Source organism: Oncorhynchus nerka, linkage group LG17, assembly GCF_034236695.1.
Source record: "Oncorhynchus nerka isolate Pitt River linkage group LG17, Oner_Uvic_2.0, whole genome shotgun sequence".
NCBI lineage: Eukaryota > Metazoa > Chordata > Actinopteri > Salmoniformes > Salmonidae > Oncorhynchus > Oncorhynchus nerka.
The window spans coordinates 34756369-34776869 of NC_088412.1; the positions used below are offsets into that span (position 1 = coordinate 34756369).

Sequence of the window (20501 nt, forward strand, 5' to 3'; positions counted from 1 at the left end):
TACATTAATAGCAGCATCAATGAGTGACACGATGGCAATCAAATCAGAACCTAATACCACCAGCACTCATTGTCTGTGAGGCCTCCCAATGTAGGCAAATAAGGCAAACAGAATTCATCACTTCTATCAATGAAATAGTGACAATCAGATGAGATTTTTTCTCGCGTCTCAGTCGTCTGCAGGACAGGAGTCTCAGTCCATTAGATGGGAGTTATGTCCCATCCACTGTTCCTTCAATCAGGCTACTGTGGAGAGACTCAAATACCCTTCTTTTCCTCCTTCGGTTTCCTGCATACTTTGTCTTCCAGTTCCAGTAGTTTATCATACAGGGCCTCGGACATGTCCCCATCAATATCCATCTGTGAAGGGAACAGAGAGGCAATCAGACACAGCAGGGGACTGATGGCATGTCAGAGTGGATTTGACAAGAATAGAAACGGAAGTCCTGTCATCTGTCAGATAGAATAATTACTTCATATTTCATCATTTGGACGGATCCAATATTCATCTATAGCTACATTCCACCACTTCAAAATTATCTAGAGTATTATAAACTGGGTGGTTTGAGACCTGAATGCCGATTGGCTGACAGCTGTCGTATATCAGACTGTATACCATGGTTATGACAAAACATGTATTTTAACTGCTCTAATTACGTTTGTAACCAGTTTATAATAGCAATAAGGCAACTCGGGAGTTTGTGGTATATGGCCAATATACCACAGCTAAGGGCTGTATCCAGGTACTCCACGATGCATCGTACATAAGAATAGCCCTTAGCCGTCGTATATTGGCCATATACCACACCCCCTCTGGCCTTATTGCTTAAATATAATCACCCAAATGAATATGAATACTTAACCACGCTGATATGATTGAAATTTATATCTTGCTTGGTTGGTAGATTGGTACAAAAAAAATACAGACGGGTAATGTGTTAAAAACACCCAACAATACAAATATGTGATGACATTGTGATGTCACAGATTCAAATAACTGTGCAGATGGCTTCCAATGTTTTATGTGTACAGTATCAATCCTGTTTTAGAGTCAGTCTGGATTTCCCGGATCTGTGGTTTGTATACCTTGCAATGTTGTGTGTAATTGTTTCCCAGACTTGAGGTTAGACTGTGGTATTTAGTCCAAGGATCCAGCAACTCAGGTTTTTGCATAAACAGCCAGAACTGCGCAATGAAAAGAGGCACAGATGAATCAAACTCTTAAAAATAGATTTGATTTGAAGTCACAACAAATGCAGAGCATTTAACAACCAATAACCTAGTGATAATACTGTGTGTACTATCAATACCAGACCTCTGGCAGTCTCTATGGGGATGCCACAGGGTTCAATTCTTGGACCGACTCTCTTCTCTGTATACATCAATGATGTCGCTCTTGCTGCTGGTGAGTCTCTGATCCACCTCTACGCAGATGACACCATTCTAATACTTCTGGCCCTTCTTTGGAAACTGTGTTAACAACCCTTCAGGCAAGCTTCAATGCCATACAACTCTCCTTCCGTGGCTTCCAATTGCTCTTAAATACAAGTAAAACTAAATGCATGCTCTTCAACCGATCACTGCCTGCACCTGCCCGCCTGTCCAACATCACTACTCTGGATGGCTCTGACTTAGAATACGTGGACAACTACAAATACCTAGGTATCTGGTTAGACTGTAAACTCTCCTTCCAGACCCACATCAAACATCTCCAATCCAAAGTTAAATATAGAATTGGCTTCCTATTTCGCAACAAAGCATCCTTCACTCATGCTGCCAAACATACCCTTGTAAAACTGACCATCCTACCAATCCTCGACTTCGGTGATGTCATTTACAAAATAGCCTCCAATACCCTACTCAACAAATTGGATGCAGTCTATCACAGTGCCATCCATTTTGTCACCAAAGCCCCATATACTACCCACCATTGCGACCTGTACGCTCTCGTTGGCTGGCCCTCGCTTCATACTCGTCGCCAAACCCACTGGCTCCATGTCATCTACAAGACCCTGCTAGGTAAAGTCCCCACTTATCTCAGCTAGCTGGTCACCATAGCATCATCCCACCTGTAGCACGCGCTCCAGCAGGTATATCTCTCTGGTCACCCCCAAAACCAATTTTTCTTTGGCCGCCTCTCCTTCCAGTTCTCTGCTGCCAATGACTGGAACGAACTACAAAATCTCTGAAACTGGAAACACTTATCTCCCTCACTAGCTTTAAGCACCAGCTGTCAGAGCAGCTCACAGATTACTGCACCTGTACATAGCCCACCTATAATTTAGCCCAAACAACTACCTCTTTCCCTACTGTATTTATTTTATTTATTTATTTATTTTGCTCCTTTGCACCCCATTATTTTTATTTCTACTTTGCACATTCTTCCATTGCAAATCCACCATTCCCGTGTTTTACTTGCTATATTGTATTTACTTTGACACCATGGCCTTTTTTTTGCCTTTACCTCCCTTATCTCACCTCATTTGCTCACATCGTATATAGACTTGTTTCTACTGTATTATTGACTGTATGTTTGTTTTACTCCATGTGCGACTCTGTGTCATTGTATGTGTCAAACTGCTTTGCTATATCTTGGCCAGGTCGCAATTGTAAATGAGAACTTGCCTACCTGGTTAAATAAAGGTGAAATAAAAATAAATAAATAAAATACAGAAAGGTAATATGTTTCAATGGTTCACTGTGAGAGGTCAAATTATTTTTTGGTGCTAGTACATACCAGTGATGTCATGTTATCTGTGGAAAATTCCAGAGCCTCTGCTCCATTGTGTGTGTGTGTGTGTGTACATACCAGAGCCTCTGCTCCATTGTGTGTGTGTGTGTGTGTGTGTGTGTGTGTGTGTGTGTGTGTGTGTGTGTGTGTGTGTTTGTGTGTACATACCAGAGCCTCTGCTCCATTGCAGGGGGTCCGGGTGAATGTGTTTGTAAAGATTCTGATCTGTTGAAATGAGCACGAGGGATAAGACGCATCATCATGAAAATGTGATATTACTTGACTTTGGGAATCAGGAGACTAAAAGCAATATATCTTAAAATATTGGATGTTGACATGCACAATTTTGTGGGACTAATGATAAAATGTTCCTTTAACAAATACTATTATCGCTCACACAGACAACACACACACCAGCCAGAGGATGGGCATGAGCAGGTTCCAGAGGAGTGTTGGGATGGAAGGCCGGGTACCATAAGGTCAGGTTGGTCATCGCAAAGCCTGGACAGATCACTGACGAGTACAGGCCCTGGAGGAAACACAAATGAATAAAGTTTATACAACGGATGGGTCTAATCCTGAATTCTGATTAGTTAAAAGTGCATTCCAGCCGGTGTCTATTCTACAAGTTACCGCTGGCTAAATGTTAAAATGCCTATTTACTCTGTTCCACCTGACTGCGCAATCCATTGTCTCATCAACCCAGGCAGGGAAATTATAAACTTGATCTCCACTTTAAAAATAATCTAGACATTATGTCACATTTCTTTTAGACTAACATTTAGTTTTCAACAGTGGAGATCTGTATAAACCTCGCTGTCTGTCTCTCCGACATTTGCAACATCGTTTCAATATTCAAATTCCATCTCCAACTGTCCCATAGTAATGAACGTGTAGGGGCTAGGGGTAGGGACGAGAGAGAGTGGCAGGCAGCGTTTCTCAGCCAGTCATTTTTATGGATATATACAAAGAAATGTCAATTGAAAAAAGGTGAAACAAAACGAAGTGCAGCTAGTTTGCAGTCTTTCCAGCTGGCCTCTACAATAAACATGAATGTACAGAGCCCTGAGGTAAGCAGAATAGTACAGGTGACCCTGGAATTAGCAGTCAGCAAAAACACTCTCTAGGGAAGGAGAGGACAGAACCTAGTGTCATAGAAACAGTGGTGTTAATTTTTTATGAAGAGCGTTGCTATGTGACCGGCTTCTGATGAAGGGGAGATGGATCCAGGGTCCTCTGCTGTAGAGGGAAAGCTAACTTAAGCAGGTGGTCCTCAATGTCTACAAAGTAATGATCTCAGGAGATGGATAAAAAGCCTATAACATGGTTTGAACAGATATCTTTATGATATATACGTGTACATACTATATACAGTACATTACCGGTCAAAAGTTTTATAACAAGAGTTCAAGAGTTTTTCTTTTTTTTAAACTATTTTCTACAATGTAGAATAAAACTGAAAACATCAAAACTATTAAATAAAACATATGGAAACAAAAAAAAAACGATCAAAAATTATAATGAAACTGGCTCTCATGAGGACCGCCACCGGAATGGAAGACCCAGAGTAACCTCGGTTGCAGAGGACAAGTTAATTAGAGTTACCAGCCTCAAAAATTGCAGCCCAAATAAATGCTTCACAGAATTCAAGTAACAGACACATCTCAACATCAACTGTTCAGAGGAGACTGTGTGAATCAGGCCTTAATTTATTTGTATTTATTTATTTATGGTGGAATTGCTGCAAATAAACTACTACTAAAGGACACCAATAAGAAGAAGAGACTTTCTTGGGCCAAGAAACACGAGCAATGGACATTAGAGTGGTGGAAATTTGTCCTTTGGTCTGGAGTCCAAATTGGAGATTTTTGGTTCCAACCGCCCTATCTTTGTGAGACGTGGTGTGGGGGAACAGATGATCTCCACATGTGTATTTCCTACCATAAAGCATGGAGGAGGAGGTGTTATGGTGTGGGGGTGCTTTGCTGGTGACACTGTCTGTGATTTATTTAGAATTCAAGGCACATTTAACCAGCTTGGCTACCACAGCATTCTGCAGCGATACGCCATCCCATCTGGTTTGGGCTTAGTGGGAATATAATTAGTTTTTCAACAGGACAATGACCCAACATACCGCAAGGCTGCGTAAGGGCTATTTTTACCAAGAAGGAGAGTGATGGAGTGCTGCATCAGATGACCTGGCCTCAAAAATCACCCGACCTCAATCCAATTGAGATGGTTTGGGATGAGTCGGACCGCAGAGTGAACGAAAAGCAGCCAACAAGTGCTCAGCATATGTGGGAACTCCTTCGAGACTGTTGGAAAAGCATTCCAGGTGAAGCCGGTTGAGAGAATGCCAAGCGTGTGCAAAGCTGTCATCAAGGCAATAGGTGGTTATTTGAAGAATCTCAAATATAAAATATATTTAGATTTGTTTAACACTTTTTTGGTTACTGCATGATTCCATATGTTATTTCATAGTTTTGATGTCTTCACTATTATTGAACAATGTAGACAATAGTACAAATAAAGAAAGACCCTTGAATGAATAGGTGTTCTAAAACTTTTGACCGGTAGTGTATATTGATGTTATATTAATTTGGGTGTCCAATCAAAAACACATCTTTTGACCAATGGGAAAAATATTTTACATTTAATTCAGCTCGTGTCATGCTAATTTTGCTTTTTGCCACCCGCAAAACGACATTGAAGACAACGACCGCAAAATGTAAAATCTTAAAAAGTTGTTATGAGAAACCTGCAACGCTATATCAACAGAGCTCGGCACTTATTATCGAATGTCTTAGGTTCCAAAATCAGACTTTTTGGATATAATGTTAATATGTTAGGGAAAGACCCTACTGAATGATTCAGAATATGAATAATGATATTAGTCTTGGTAAAATATATTTTCTAATTTAAGGAAGTGAAATTTCATCACCATTAATAAGCCGCACTTTGCTCACCAGTAGGAAGTGACCAAAGAGGTTAGTGGCAAACATTTCCTGTAGTCTGTGGTGATGTTATACTTCTGGGTTAGAATACCCGCCCCCGTGGCAAACATGGCCTTGACATCCAGCTGTGGGTTGGGCATGATGCCAGCATTCAGGTAGAGGTAGTCCAACCGGTTATACCTGGGAGACACACATACACGCCACAATACTTTGTTGGCCAACTGAGCAAAAGACTAGCAATTAGCTTAGGTAACAAACACAAGTCTAAAGGTCACAAGTCTTACTCATCACGTGAACCTTCTCCACTACAACATAACCACTCATCTCTTTGTGGTACTGTAGTAATGGTTCACATAACCACATTCTTCATACTAATCCCATGGGCCGTGACAGCTGAGTAGCTGATTCGGTTCTGGGTGATGAGATTACCATCATACCTACCTACCTATCTACCTCAGTTTGACGTCATGGGCGACGGTGAGGACCGAGGAGATGCTGCTGGTGTCCAGCTGTAGCAGGGCCACCTGGGCATCGGGGTGAAAGGTCAGCAGGGCGTAGCGGGCGGCCTGGGCCCGACGCAGGTTCCTACAGCTCAGACATAGCTGGATACTGCCATCCTCAGAGAGGAGACGCTCACACAGCGCCAGGCCTATACCACTGCAGGGGACAGAGAATACACACACACCGTAACCAATCAAAACCATTGTCAAATGTAATTAATTTCATTATATTTTTTACAAGATTCTACAATGTTGATTCATACAGGCTTAAAGGAATAATCCATTCAAAAACTATCTTTTGGTATTTGTTTCATTTTCATAAGTTCCAAAATGTTTTGCATGTCAGCAATCAAGTTATCAAGATACAGAACTTTCAAAACGCAACATATGATGCAAAACGGGTCATGTCATACTAGCTGAATTTCTGCATACTTGAACAGCAGTGGGCTCAGTTTGCAGCTAACTAGTTACCAGCTATCAGTCAGCAAACCACTGCTAGCGGTCATCAGCTAACCTAGCTCGGAAAGCTCTCGCCAATTTGTACAACGTGACTCAAACCGGAGCATAATGGATCTATTTTTATTTATTTTTCTCTCCATATCCCCGGATTCCTACGGCAAACTCTGAAAATTTTCATCTGGATCTTCGCAACAAGCTAACCACAATCCCGGGTGACTACTCCTGGCTAGCGTTTCCATCCCGGAGCAAGCACCAATTAGCTTGAAGCTAGCCTGGCCAGGGCTCCTGGGCTACCACCGAAGCCCACTCATGGGTTACAATATCCAGACTCCTTCTACTGCTGGTACGGGCACGGAACCCCGCCGATCCTCAACGACTGGAATACCGACATAATCTGCCCGAGGATTCCAACAGGCCCCTCAGTCCGCTGAAGGCCCATTCTGCTAACCGCGGCCTGCTAGCTACCTAGAGCTACTTGGAACCCTACTAATCCACGACTGGTCTATCGATGTCACAACACGAAGAGGCAAAAACAGATTTACCTCCATCGCAACGTCCCCCAAAGGCCCTTCTGCTAACTTTCTAGCCCTGGTCTGCTAACTGCTATCTTGCTAACCTGGTCTGCTAACTGCTAGCTTGTTAGCCCCGGCCTACTAACTGCTAGCTTGTTAGCACCGGCCTGCTAACTGTCTGAATCGCCGTGTCCCCAGCCAGCTCAACCACTCACCGGACCCATATGTTCACTTGGCTACGCATGCCTCTCTCTAATATCAATATGCCTTGTCCATTACTGTCCTGGTTAGTGATTACTGTCTTATTTCACCGTAGAGCCTCTAGCCTTGCTCAATATGCCTTAACCAACCATGTTGTTCCACCTCCAATGTGATGACATCACCTGGTTTAAACATCTCTAGAGACTATATCTCTCTTCATTACTCAATGCCTAGGTTTACCTACAATGTACTCACATCCCACCTTACCTTTGTCTGGATACTATGCCTTGAATCTATGCTATCATGCCCAGAAACCTGCTCCTTTTACTCGCTGTTCCGAACGTGCTAGACGGCCAGTTAATATAGCCTTTAGCAGTACCTTTATCCTAGTTCTCCTCGGTTCCTCTGGTGATGTAGGTTACCAGGTCCTGCAGTGCTTAGCTCCACTCACACTCCCCAGGTGCTCTCATTTGTTGACTTCTGTAACCGTAAAAGCCTTGGTTTCATGCATGTTAACATTAGAAGCCTACTCCCTAAGTTTGTTTTACTCAATGCTTTAGCACACTCTGCCAACCCGGATGTCTTAGCTGGCTTAGGAAAACCACCAAAAACCCTGAAATCTCCATCCCTAACTATAACATTTTCCGCCAAGATAGAACCCAAAGGGGGCGGTGTTTCAATCTACTGCAAAGATAGCCTGCAGAGTTCTGTCGTACTATCCAGGTCTGTACCCAAACAATTTGAGCGTCTACTTCTAAAAATTAATCTTCCCAGAAACAAGTCTCTCACTGTTGCCGCTTGCTTTAGACCACCCTCTGCCCCCAGCTGTGGCCTCAACACCGTATGTGAATTGATTGCCCCCCCGTCTATCTTCTGAGCTCGTGCTACTAGGTGACCTAAACTGGGACATGCGTAACACCCCGGCCATCCTACAATCTAAGCTTTATGCCCTCAATCTCACACAAATTATCAGGTACAACCCCAAACCCGTAAACACGGGCACCCTCATAGATATCATCCTAACTAACTCGCCCTCTAATCGACCTGGCCGGGGTATCCTGTAATGACATTGACCTCACCCCGTCAGTAGAGGATACCTGGTTATTCTTTAAAAGTGCTTTCCTCAAAATCTTAAATAAGCATGCCCCATTCAAAAAATGTAGAACCAGGATAAATCCACAATAATTGAGAATTTCAATAAGCATTTTTCTACGGCTGGCCATGCTTTTTACCTGGCCACGCCTACCCTGGTCAACAGCCCTGTACCCCCCACAGCAACTTGCCCAAGCCTCCCCATTTCGCCTTCACCCAAATCCAGATAGCTGATGCTCTGAAAGAGCTGCAAAATCTGGATCAAATCAGCAGGGCTACACAAGCTGGACCCTCTCTTTCTAAAATTATCAGCCAAAATTTTTGCAACCCCTATTAATAGCCTCTTCTCTAACGTATCATCTGAGATCCCCAAAGATTGGAAAGTTGCCGTGGTCATCCCCCTCTTCAAAGGGGGCGACACTCTAGACCCAAACAGTTACAGATCTATATCCATCCTGCTCTGCCTTTCAAAAGTCTTCGAAATCCAAGTTAACAAACAGATCACCGACCTTTTCGAATCCCACCGTACCTTCTCCACTATGCAATCTGGTTTCCGAGCTGGTCATGGGTGCACCTCAGCCACGCTCAAGGTCCTAAACAAATATCATAACCTCCATCGATAAGAGACAATACTGTGCAGCTGTATTCATAGACCTGGCTAAGGCTTTTGACTCGGTCAATCACCACATTCTTATCGGCAGACTCAACAGCCTTGGTTTCTCAAATGACTGCCTCGCCTGGTTCACCAACTACTTCTCAGACAGAGTTCAATGTGTCAAATCGGAGGGCCTGTTGTCCGGACCTCTGGCAGTATCTATGGGGGTGACACAGGGTTCAGTTCTCGGCCCGACTATTTTCTCTGTATACATCAATGATGTCGCTCTTTCTGCTGGTGATTCTCTGATCCACCTCTACGCAGAGTATACCATTCTGTATACTTCTGGCCCTTCTTTGGACACTGTGTTAACTAACCTCCAGACGAGCTTCAATGCCATACAACTCTCCTTCCGTGGCCTCCAACTGCTCTTAAATGCAAGTAAAACTAAATGCATGCTCTTCAACCAATTGCTTCCAGCACTTGCCCACCCGTCCAGCATCACTACTCTGGATGGTTCTGACTGAGAATAAATCAAATCAAATCAAATCAAATTTTATTTGTCACATACACATGGTTAGCAGATGTTAATGCGAGTGTAGCGAAATGCTTGTGCTTCTAGTTCCGACAATGCAGTGATAACCAACAAGTAATCTAACTAACAATTCCAAAACTACTGTCTTGAATACCTAGGATAGGATAAAGTAATCCTTCTCACCCCCCCCCCCTTAAAAGATTTAGATGCACTATTGTAAAGTGGCTGTTCCACTGGATGTCTTAAGGTGAACGCACCAATTTGTAAGTCGCTCTGGATAAGAGCGTCTGCTAAATGACTTAAATGTAAATGTTATACACAGTGTAAGGGGATAAAGAATATGTACATAAGGATATATGAATGAGTGATGGTACAGAGCAGCATACAGTAGATGGTATCGAGTACAGTATATACATATGAGATGAGTATGTAGACAAAGTAAACAAAGTGGCATAGTTAAAGTGGCTAGTGATACATGTATTACATAAGGATGCAGTCGATGATGTAGAGTACAGTATATACGTATGCATATGAGATGAATAATGTAGGGTAAGTAACATTATATAAGGTAGCATTGTTTAAAGTGGCTAGTGATATATTTACATCATTTCCCATCAATTCCCATTATTAAAGTGGCTGGAGTTGGGTCAGTGTCAATGACAGTGTGTTGGCAGCAGCCACTCAATGTTAGTGGTGGCTGTTTAACAGTCTGATGGCCTTGAGATAGAAGCTGTTTTTCAGTCTCTCGGTCCCAGCTTTGATGCACCTGTACTGACCTCGCCTTCTGGATGATAGCGGGGTGAACAGGCAGTGGTTCGGGTGGTTGATGTCCTTGATGATCTTTATGGCCTTCCTGTAACATCGGGTGGTGTAGGTGTCCTGGAGGGCAGGTAGTTTGCCCCGGTGATGCGTTGTGCAGACCTCACTACCATCTGGAGAGCCTTACGGTTGAGGGCGGAGCAGTTGCCGTACCAGGCGGTGATACAGCCCGCCAGGATGCTCTCGATTGTGCATCTGTAGAAGTTTGTGAGTGCTTTTGGTGACAAGCCGAATTTCTTCAGCCTCCTGAGGTTGAAGAGGCGCTGCTGCGCCTTCTTCACGACGCTGTCAGTGTGAGTGGACCAATTCAGTTTGTCTGTGATGTGTATGCCGAGGAACTTAAAACTTGCTACCCTCTCCACTACTGTTCCATCGATGTGGATAGGGGGTGTTCCCTCTGCTGTTTCCTGAAGTCCACAATCATCTCCTTAGTTTTGTTGACGTTGAGTGTCAGGTTATTTTCCTGACACCACACTCCGAGGGCCCTCACCTCCTCCCTGTAGGCCGTCTCGTCGTTGTTGGTAATCAAGCCTACCACTGTTGTGTCGTCCGCAAACTTGATGATTGAGTTGGAGGCGTGCGTGGCCACGCAGTCGTGGGGTGAACAGGGAGTACAGGAGAGGGCTCAGAACGCACCCTTGGGGCCCCGTGTTGAGGATCAGCGGGGGAGATGTTGTTGCCTACCCTCACCACCTGGGGCGGCCCGTCAGGAAGTCCAGTACCCAGTTGCACAGGGCGGGTCGAGACCCAGGGTCTCGAGCTTGATGACGAGCTTGGAGGGTACTATGGTGTTGAATGCCGAGCTGTAGTCGATGAACAGCATTCTCACATAGGTATTCCTCTTGTCCAGGTGGGTTAGGGCAGTGTGCAGTGTGGTTGAGATTGCATCGTCTGTGGACCTATTTGGGCGGTAAGCAAATTGGAGTGGGTCTAGGGTGTCAGGTAGGGTGGAGGTGATATGGTCCTTGACTAGTCTCTCAAAGCACTTCATGATGACGGAAGTGAGTCCTACGGGGCGGTAGTCGTTTAGCTCAGTTACCTTAGCTTTCTTGGGAACAGGAACAATGGTGGCCCTCTTGAAGCATGTGGGAACAGCAGACTGGTATAGGGATTGATTGAATATGTCCGTAAACACACCGGCCAGCTGGTCTGCGCATGCTCTGAGGGCGGCTGGGGATGCCGTCTGGGCCTGCAGCCTTGCGAGGGTTAACACGTTTAAATGTCTTACTCACCTCGGCTGCAGTGAAGGAGAGACCGCATGTTTTCGTTGCAGGCTGTGTCAGTGGCACTGTATTGTCCTCAAAGCGGGCAAAAAAGTTATTTAGTCTGCCTGGGAGCAAGACATCCTGGTCCGTGACTGGGCTGGGTTTCTTCTTGTAGTCCGTGATTGACTGTAGACCCTGCCACATGCCTCTTGTGTCTGAGCCGTTGAATTGAGATTCTACTTTGTCTCTGTACTGACGCTTAGCTTGTTTAATAGCCTTGTGGAGGGAATAGCTGCACTGTTTGTATTCGGTCATGTTGCCAGACACCTTGCCCTGATTAAAAGCAGTGGTTCGCACTTTCAGTTTCACGCGAATGCTGCCATCAATCCACGGTTTCTGGTTAGGGAATGTTTTTATCGTTGCTATGGGAACGACATCTTCAACGCACGTTCTAATGAACTTGCACACCGAATCAGCGTATTCGTCAATATTTTTATCTGACGCAATACGAAACATGTCCCAGTCCACGTGATGGAAGCAGTCTTGGAGTGTGGAGTCAGCTTGGTCTGACCAGCGTTGGACAGACCTCAGCGTGGGAGCCTCTTGTTTAAGTTTCTGCCTGTAGGCAGGGATCAACAAAATGGAGTCGTGGTCAGCTTTTCCGAAAGGGGGGCGGGGCAGGGCCTTATATGCGTCGCGGAAGTTAGAGTAACAATGATCCAAGGTTTTACCACCCCTGGTTGCGCAAACGATATGCTGATAAAATTTAGGGAGTCTTGTTTTCAGATTAGCTTTGTTAAAATTCCCAGCTACAATGAATGCAGCCTCCGGATAAATGGTTTCCAGTTTGCAAAGAGTTAAATAAAGTTCGTTCAGAGCCATCGATGTGTCTGCTTGGGGGGGGATATATACGGCTGTGATTATAATCTAAGAGAATTCTCTTGGAAGATAATGCGGTCTACATTTGATTGTGAGGAATTCTAAATCAGGTGAACAGAAGGATTTGAGTTCCTGTATGTTTCCTTCATCACACCATGTCTCGTTAGTCATGAGGCATACACCCCCGCCACTCTTCTTACCAGAAAGATGTTTGTTTCTGTCGGCGTGATGCGTGGAGAAACTCGTTGGCTGCACCGCATCGGATAGCGTCTTCCCAGTAAGCCATGTTTCCGTGAAGCAGAGAATGTTGCAGTCTCTGATGTCCCTCTGGAATGCTACCCTTGCTCGGATTTCATCAACCTTGTTGTCAAGAGACTGGACATTGGCAAGAAGAATGCTGAGGAGTGGTGCGCGATGTGCCCTTGTCCGGAGTCTGACCAGAAGACCGCTACGTTTCCCTCTTTTTCGGAGTCGTTTTCTTGGGTCGCTGCATGCGATCCATTCCGTTGTCCTGTTTGTAAGGCAGAACACAGGATCCGCGTTGCGGAAAACATATTCTTGGTCGTACTGATGGTGAGTTGACGCTGATCTTATATTCAGTAGTTCTTCTCGACTGTATGTAATGAAACCTAAGATGACCTGGGGTACTAATGTAAGAAATAACACGTAAAAAAACAAAAAACTGCATAGTTTCCTAGGAACGCGAAGCGAGGCGGCCATCTCTGTCGGCGCCGGAAGTACTAGTGGACATCTACAAATACCTAGATGTCTGGTTAGACTGTAAACTCTCCTTCCAGACTCACATTAAGCATCTCCAATCCAAAATTAAATCTAGAATCAGCTTCCTATTTTGCTTCAAAGCATCCTTCACTCATATTGCCAAACATACCCTCGTAAAACTGACTATCCTACCAATCCTTGACTTCGGCGATGTCATTTACAAAATAGCCTCCAATACTCAGCAAATTGGATGCAGTCTATCACAGTGCCATCCATTTTGTCACCAAAGCCCCATATTCTACCCACCACTGCGACCTGTATGCTCTCGTTGGCTGGCCCTCACTTCATATTCGTCCCCAAACCCCCTGGCTCCAAGTCATCTATAAATCTTTGCTAGGTAAAGCCCAGCCTTATCTCAGCTCACTGGTCACCATAGCAGCACCCACCCATAGCACGCGCTCCAGCAGGTGTATTTCACTGGTCACCCCCAAAGCCAATTCCTCCTTTGGCTGCCTTTTCTTCCAGTTCTCTGCTACCAATGATTGGAACGAATTGCAAAAAATCACTGAAGCTGGAGACTCATATCTCCCTCACTAACTGTAAGGGGTGCGTAACTGGTGGCAGGGAAGTCAGACGCAGGAGAACAGAACTAGGTAATAGCCGGAGCAGTTTAATTCCAAAACCAATGGCATCTAGAAAATAACAACTTGGGTACAAAACCCGACGCGCACCAGTGAACATGTGCACAAGCACTTACAAACAAATAATACCACACAAAGACATTGGGGGAACAGAGGGTTAAATACACAACACGTAATGAGGGAACTAAAAACCAGGTGTGTGGGAAAACAAGACAAAACAAATGGAAAATGAAAAATGGATCGGCGATGGCCAGAAGACCGGTGATGTCGACCGCCGAAGGAGAGGAACCGACTTCGGGATAAGTCGTGACATTCATTTTAAGCACTATCTGACAGAACAGCTCACAGATCACTGCACCTGTACATAGCCCATCTGTAAATAGCCCATCCAACTACCTCATCCCCATACTGTTTTATTTCTTCTCCTTTGCACCCCAGTATCTCTACTTGCACAGTCATCTTCTGCACATCTATCACTCCAGTGTTTAATTGCTAAATTGTAATTATTCCACCACTATGGCCTATTTATTGCCTTACCTCCCTTATCTTACCTCATTTGCACACACTGTATATAGACTTTTTTTGTATTGTATTGTGTTTTTGACTGTATGTTTGTTTATTCCATGCGTAACTCTCTGTTGTTGTTTGTGTCGCACTGCTTTGCTTTATCTTGGCCAGGTCGTAGTTGTAAATGAGAACTTGTTCTCAACTAGCCTACCGTTTAAATAAAGGAGAAATAAAATAATAAATAAAAATTGAATGCAAGGAAAGACAACGAGCGTTGTGCCTCCCTTGCGATTTAAAAAAATAAAATAATAGCCAATCAGCGTTGAGTTAAACTGAGTGAGCTCAGCTGTGAATGATCCCTGCGTGCCAAAAAACAGTGTCAAGGGAAGCCAGTTTGGATATGGCTTTAGACCAATCACATCATAGACAGAAAAAAACTTGAATTGTTGCATCTCGTTGTGTGGACTTGTGGTTTTACTTAATTCTCCGTACTGGCGAATGATTATAACTGCGATTCTGATCCAACCATAAATTCATACATTATGCCCCTGGCCTGAGAGGATGGAAGTTCAACATGTACGCTAATGTTAACTAGCTAGCCTAGAGTTTCGTTGCCCATGAGTTAGGCTGGCGAGCAAGCATTTTAGCCAGGTAGCCTAGGACAACAAAAACTAAAAGTGTGTGTCAGAGTCATAGACTGTTTAGGCAACATGAAAGATGATGGTATTGGCGCTTCTCTACAAGTTCGGTTAGTCAACATGTTTTTTTTCTACTTGCATACACAACACACACACAGAAATCAGTAACATGGACAGCTACATCATATTTAGCATACGTTGATTGAACTACATCGTTTTTGGTATCTTTTAGTTGTCAATGTATTAGACTAAGCATAGGTGATTAGATGATGTTAAAGTTGAAATGATGCTGGAATAGTGGAGGCAGCTCCTGTTTTCTTCACGAACTGCAATAACACTCTGTGGATCTAAATCAATAGTTGTAAAATCAATAATAGTCCGAAAATGTCGGAAACATTACCTTACTTGACCATGCTGTAGGTCATGTAAATGTTTGTTACATGCAATACATTTTGAGGACATCACCGGACAATGTTGCTCTCAGGTTTTTTTAATGAAACAAATGTGTGGTTGAATTTATTCTGCCACTTTTTCTTATTTTTGTCTATATATCAGGGTGTCAAGGCATAGGAACTAACATGTTATAAAGCAAACAAGCAATTATCCCAACACATAGGTTGTAATATGGCTTTTTTTCTGTCTTGGCTTCCCTGGTGATTTTACTCAAACCCTGCTACTGATTTTTCAGCTGTTTGATGCTGGTATACAACAAAAACTGAAAGTAAAAGATGCAAAAATGTAACTTGAAAACAGATATCTTAGACATATCACACATAGAACAGATCTATCGCTTCTCAGACTTGCTTTCAATAACAACGACAGGTCAATAACCCACATTTCTATGTGAAATTTGTCATGGCTCCCAAAAATATATTTAAGCTTTAATGCCCTTTAATCACGACTTTTGTTAAGTTCATGCAGTTGAAATGTAGGAGCAAGTCGGACAATATTTATCCCCATATTATACATCTTTGAAAGGCAGTGAACAACAATGGTCACCAACTCGACAAAAGTGATCCACTCGAGCGCCCCCACTACTGCAGATACACGTGAAAACATGAAATAAGGTGCACAAAAACGATATAACATTCAAAATGGGTGAATCTTTCCTTTAACTGCAACAGTAACGTATAAAACGTGTCCTCGGCTACTGTCAACGCATTTTGACATTATTGTAGTTTCTAATATTACAGTAACCTCGCTGCCACTATAGTAAGTTAAGGAAAGAGAAAGTTGCAATAGATTTTCCTCGACCATAAACCGCGACAGAGAGTAAAAAAGCAACCACGCTGTGTTTCTTTATCTGTTTGCTCCAGTAAATTACACGACTTTAGTCATTCTTGCTCATTCAAATGAACTGTTAGGGGCGTCAGGTAGCCTAGTGGTTAGAGCGGTGGACTAGTAACCGAAAGGTTGCAAGATCAAATCCCTGAGCTGACAAGGTAAAAAAATCTGTCATTAACCCAATGTTCCAAGACTGTCATTGAAAATAAGAATTTGTTCTTAACTGACTTGCCTAGTTAAATAAAGGTATAAAACACAGAAACACATTTTCTGAACTACTTACTACAGTAGACTAAAGGTAGAACCCTCTGCTAACCACTTCCACTTCTATCGCCCCAGCGATAGACCACAGTCAGTCTAGAACCAAGATATAATTTGTCTGTGTCACAAATTTATTTATTCTTATTCATATTGTGAATGTAGTGTTAATTGTAAAGCTATACAATAGACAAATCATTATTTTGGTGATTTCATTTTTTATTTTTGTCTGTAACAAATTATCACCCAGACAAATTTGATGTTTTCTCTGAAATATTTGTTTTTTCATAAGCAAAAAACCATTAGAATACAAATATCTAATAAAACTAAACCATTATTGAATTTCCTTGTGCAATAACACAGTAATAACCTCTAAACAGCTTTATTACTGTACATACTGTAAGTATACCCTCATTCTCTTTATAGCTGGCTTATCTGTAATAATAAAATAATAAAACATTCAAAAACAATGAAGCACTGGGATGCTGTGAACGGGTCCCTTTTCGGTCTGAAGAATATCAATGCATGCCTCATCATCACTACCGAAACAAACCAACGGGGGACAAAATGACAGCCAGACCATTTAGCATGTTTATCTTTGGCCTACAATATATGTACAAAATATACTTCCCACAGGGCAATATACACATAGTTCATGGTCAGGAGAGAATCATAAAACAAAATGAGAAAATTAAATACAGAAATAAAACAGGACACAGATCATCAGAGAATAGAGTTTGATTTGGGTCTCAGCCCATAATAGAAAATAAACTAGATATAGTGCATTATGACTAATAGTTTGCAATTAAGTGACACCACTATGTGAATAATAAGGTCCAGGGGCAAAGGTTGCTGATAAGAAGGAGGAAGCCTCTGAGTAACGTTGAATCTGTGTGTGTGATTGTAGGAAGTATGATGTCAAATCTAGGCCTGTAGAGTATGAAGCCTGCAGACAGGTTTATAACATATGGAAGCCGTAGGGTTCAAACCTGAAGCCTTAAAGGTATTGGTGGGAAAACATTATAATCGTGAGAGCTACTATAGTAACTGTCTTGTGTTACAACAACTGTCCTCGTGTGCAGTTGACATTGTCGGAAATCCTTCTGACTGATTATCACCCTGAACTCTATTCAGAAACCCTTTAAACGGCCGTTCAGCTCTCGCTCTCTTTCAACAGAGATACTTCATAAACAGTTGCTTTCTTGTTCAGAAAAACGGTCAAATTTAACACTTTCAATACAACACAAAAATAGCTTAGAACAACATTCGTTGTATAAAAGGTAGCAAACACACGAACCATTAAAAAACATTCCCTCTTGAAGCACATTTTCCTACGTTTCACTTTTCAAAGACTATTCTGCACATACAGTTGGCCCATAATCACTCCTCCAGTCTGGATCCCGATTAGCACCATAGTCTGATCAGTATGGCGCGAACATGGACCCGCAATAATGCAGCTTATCTCAGATCTGATTTGAACAGTGATTTGGTCACATATAGGAATGAGAATAGATTAGGCGTCTCTAGAACAAACATTTGTAATGTTATTGAAGGCATATCCTCCACCCCACCTCCCACAAAGCTAACTGCCATTTTCTCATACAACTCTTGTCGTGGAAAATTTCTAAATTAGACATACTATGCTGTTTTTACTTTGAGAATTGTCCATTGTTATATGCTAGTGTTTTTTTTAGCTGATGCAGGCTTAGTCATACGTCTGGGCGTACAGATAAGAGTCGGGTGCGACCTAAGTATCTGACATACCGTTTGTACTATCTGCAGGAACTCTTCTGTGTGGAAACTTGCATGAAGGAACAGACAACGGTGGCAACATCAGCATTCTTAATCTGCACAGACAAGCTAAACACCTTTTATACACTATGTTCCTCACACCTGTTTGCACACATCAGCGGACTGCCACATAGACAAAGAGGTTGGACTTTTCTATAAAAGCTGAGAGCCAATTCCGTTTGTTTGAGCTATCAACTCTGGACTATGTTGAGTGGATTGTTGACTGCTCCATTTTTACAAATCTTATAATAAAGTTGTTTGAAATAATCTACTGTCTCACTTTAGAATTTCCATGACACTCTCAAAAGACATTGAACAAAATACAAAACTGAATGTACAACTTTTCCCATGCAAAAATAAAAGCTGATCAGTATCCAAATATATAGTACCAGTCAAACGTTTGGGCACACCTACTCATTCAAGGGTTTTTCTTTATTTTTACTATTTTCTCAATTGTAGAATAATAATGTAAATATCAAAACTATGAAATAAAACATATGGAAACACATAGTAACCAAAAAAGTGTTAAACAAATGAAGATTTTTTTATATTTGAGATTCTTCAAATAGCCACCCTTTGCCTTGATGACAGTAGGTGAACGAATGATCTCGGCATGTGTGGTTCCCACCGTGAAGTATAGAGGAGGAGGTGTGATGGTGCTTTGCTGGTGACACTGTCTGTAATTTATTTAGAATTTAAGGGCCGCTTAACCAGCATGGCTACCATAGCATTCTGCAGCGATACACCATCCCATCTGGTTTGCGCTTAGTGGGACTATCAATAGGACAATGACCCAACACACCTCCAGGCTGCGTAAGGGCTATTTGACCAATAAGGAGAGTGACGGAGTGCTGCATCAGATGACCTGGCCTCCACAATCACCCAACCTCAACCCAATTGAGATGGTTTGGGATGAGTTGGACTGCAGAGTGAAGGAAAAGCAGCCAACAAGTGCTCAGCATATGTGGGGACGACTTCAAGACTGTTGGAAAAGCATTCCAGCTGAAGCTGGTTGAGAGATTGCCAAGAGTGTCATCTGTCTTCAAGGCAATGGGTGGCTATTTGAAGAATCTCAAAATATAAAATATATTTTGATTTGTTTGACACTTTTTTGGTTACTACATGATTCCAAATGTGTTCTTTCATAGTTTCGATGTCTTCACTATTATTCTACAAAGTAGAAAATATTAAAAATAAAGATAAACCCTAGAACGAGTAGGTGTGTCCAAACTTTTGACTGGTACTGTAAAAAAGAAGCAAACAGAACACACAAATAAACAATACATATAAATACAAAATATGAATATTTGAGAAGTACATACATATTGATGTCTCTGAGCACTCTTGGTCAAATATCACTGGCAAACACTGTAGCAGAGTGTATGCCAGAGTACTACAGTTGAGACATGTTTAAATTTTGGTTAATGTCCATGTTATGAATTTGTTTATCACTTGTAACTCCTTAATCAAAAGCCAATAGGTATAATGTTATAATATTAAGTCTTATAATTATAATGCATTATTTTTATGAAAACATAATTATCCCTGTTGGCTTTGAATAAACTGTCAGACTGTCAGACTGACTGAGATGAATAACCTTTTCAAATATAAAAATTCACCAAAAATCTCCAAACTGAACACTTATGTTTTGTTAAGACATCAATGAAACTTGTATTCTTTTTTACATTCAAGCAGTCTTCTTAAAGAAAACACAATTTAATTCATAGACGTGCCAATACCATAAACTATATTAAACAAGGTGGGAACACTCATTTATAGTATAATTTTGAATAAATTATACATTTTTAAAAGTACCGAACTTTCATTGCTACAATTCACTTTGGCTTCTCTATCTGAGACAATCTGACAGCCATTTGTAATTTTTCCGTGCATCATTAGTTGAATTGAGTTGAACTTTTGATGGATGCGTAATGTGTGGTTTATGCGTTTCATCCGTCTGTCTGTCTGTCTGTGTGTGTGTGTGTGTGTGTGTGTGTGTGTGCTGGCCCAGGGGGACTGGCCCTAAGCTTGGCTCTCCAGCAGTGCTCGGTGGATGTCCTGGAAGGAAGGCCTCTCCTTGGTGTTCCTCCTCCAACAATTCAGCATGATCTTATACACAGAGTCAGGACACAGCACTGGCTGGGGAAGGTAGACCTACAACACATAGACAATCAGGTACAA

At 42.3% G+C, this 20501-nt stretch overlaps 1 protein-coding gene and 1 pseudogene across 3 annotated transcripts in view; both read right to left on the minus strand.

The window, feature by feature from the left end:
• On the minus strand, positions 1-16325 carry LOC115145176 (3-keto-steroid reductase/17-beta-hydroxysteroid dehydrogenase 7-like; annotated as a pseudogene).
• A 402-nt stretch (positions 16326-16727) lies between these two features.
• LOC115145156 (discoidin domain-containing receptor 2-like) overlaps positions 16728-20501 on the minus strand; it is a 61062-nt gene continuing 57288 nt past the window's right edge. For all 3 annotated transcript variants that reach the window (XM_029686480.2, XM_029686481.2, XM_029686479.2), the window contains exon 17: positions 16728-20474. In XM_029686480.2, the coding sequence (XP_029542340.1) occupies positions 20343-20474 (132 nt within the window). In that variant the 3' untranslated portion in view covers positions 16728-20342. The remainder of the gene's footprint in view (positions 20475-20501) is intronic.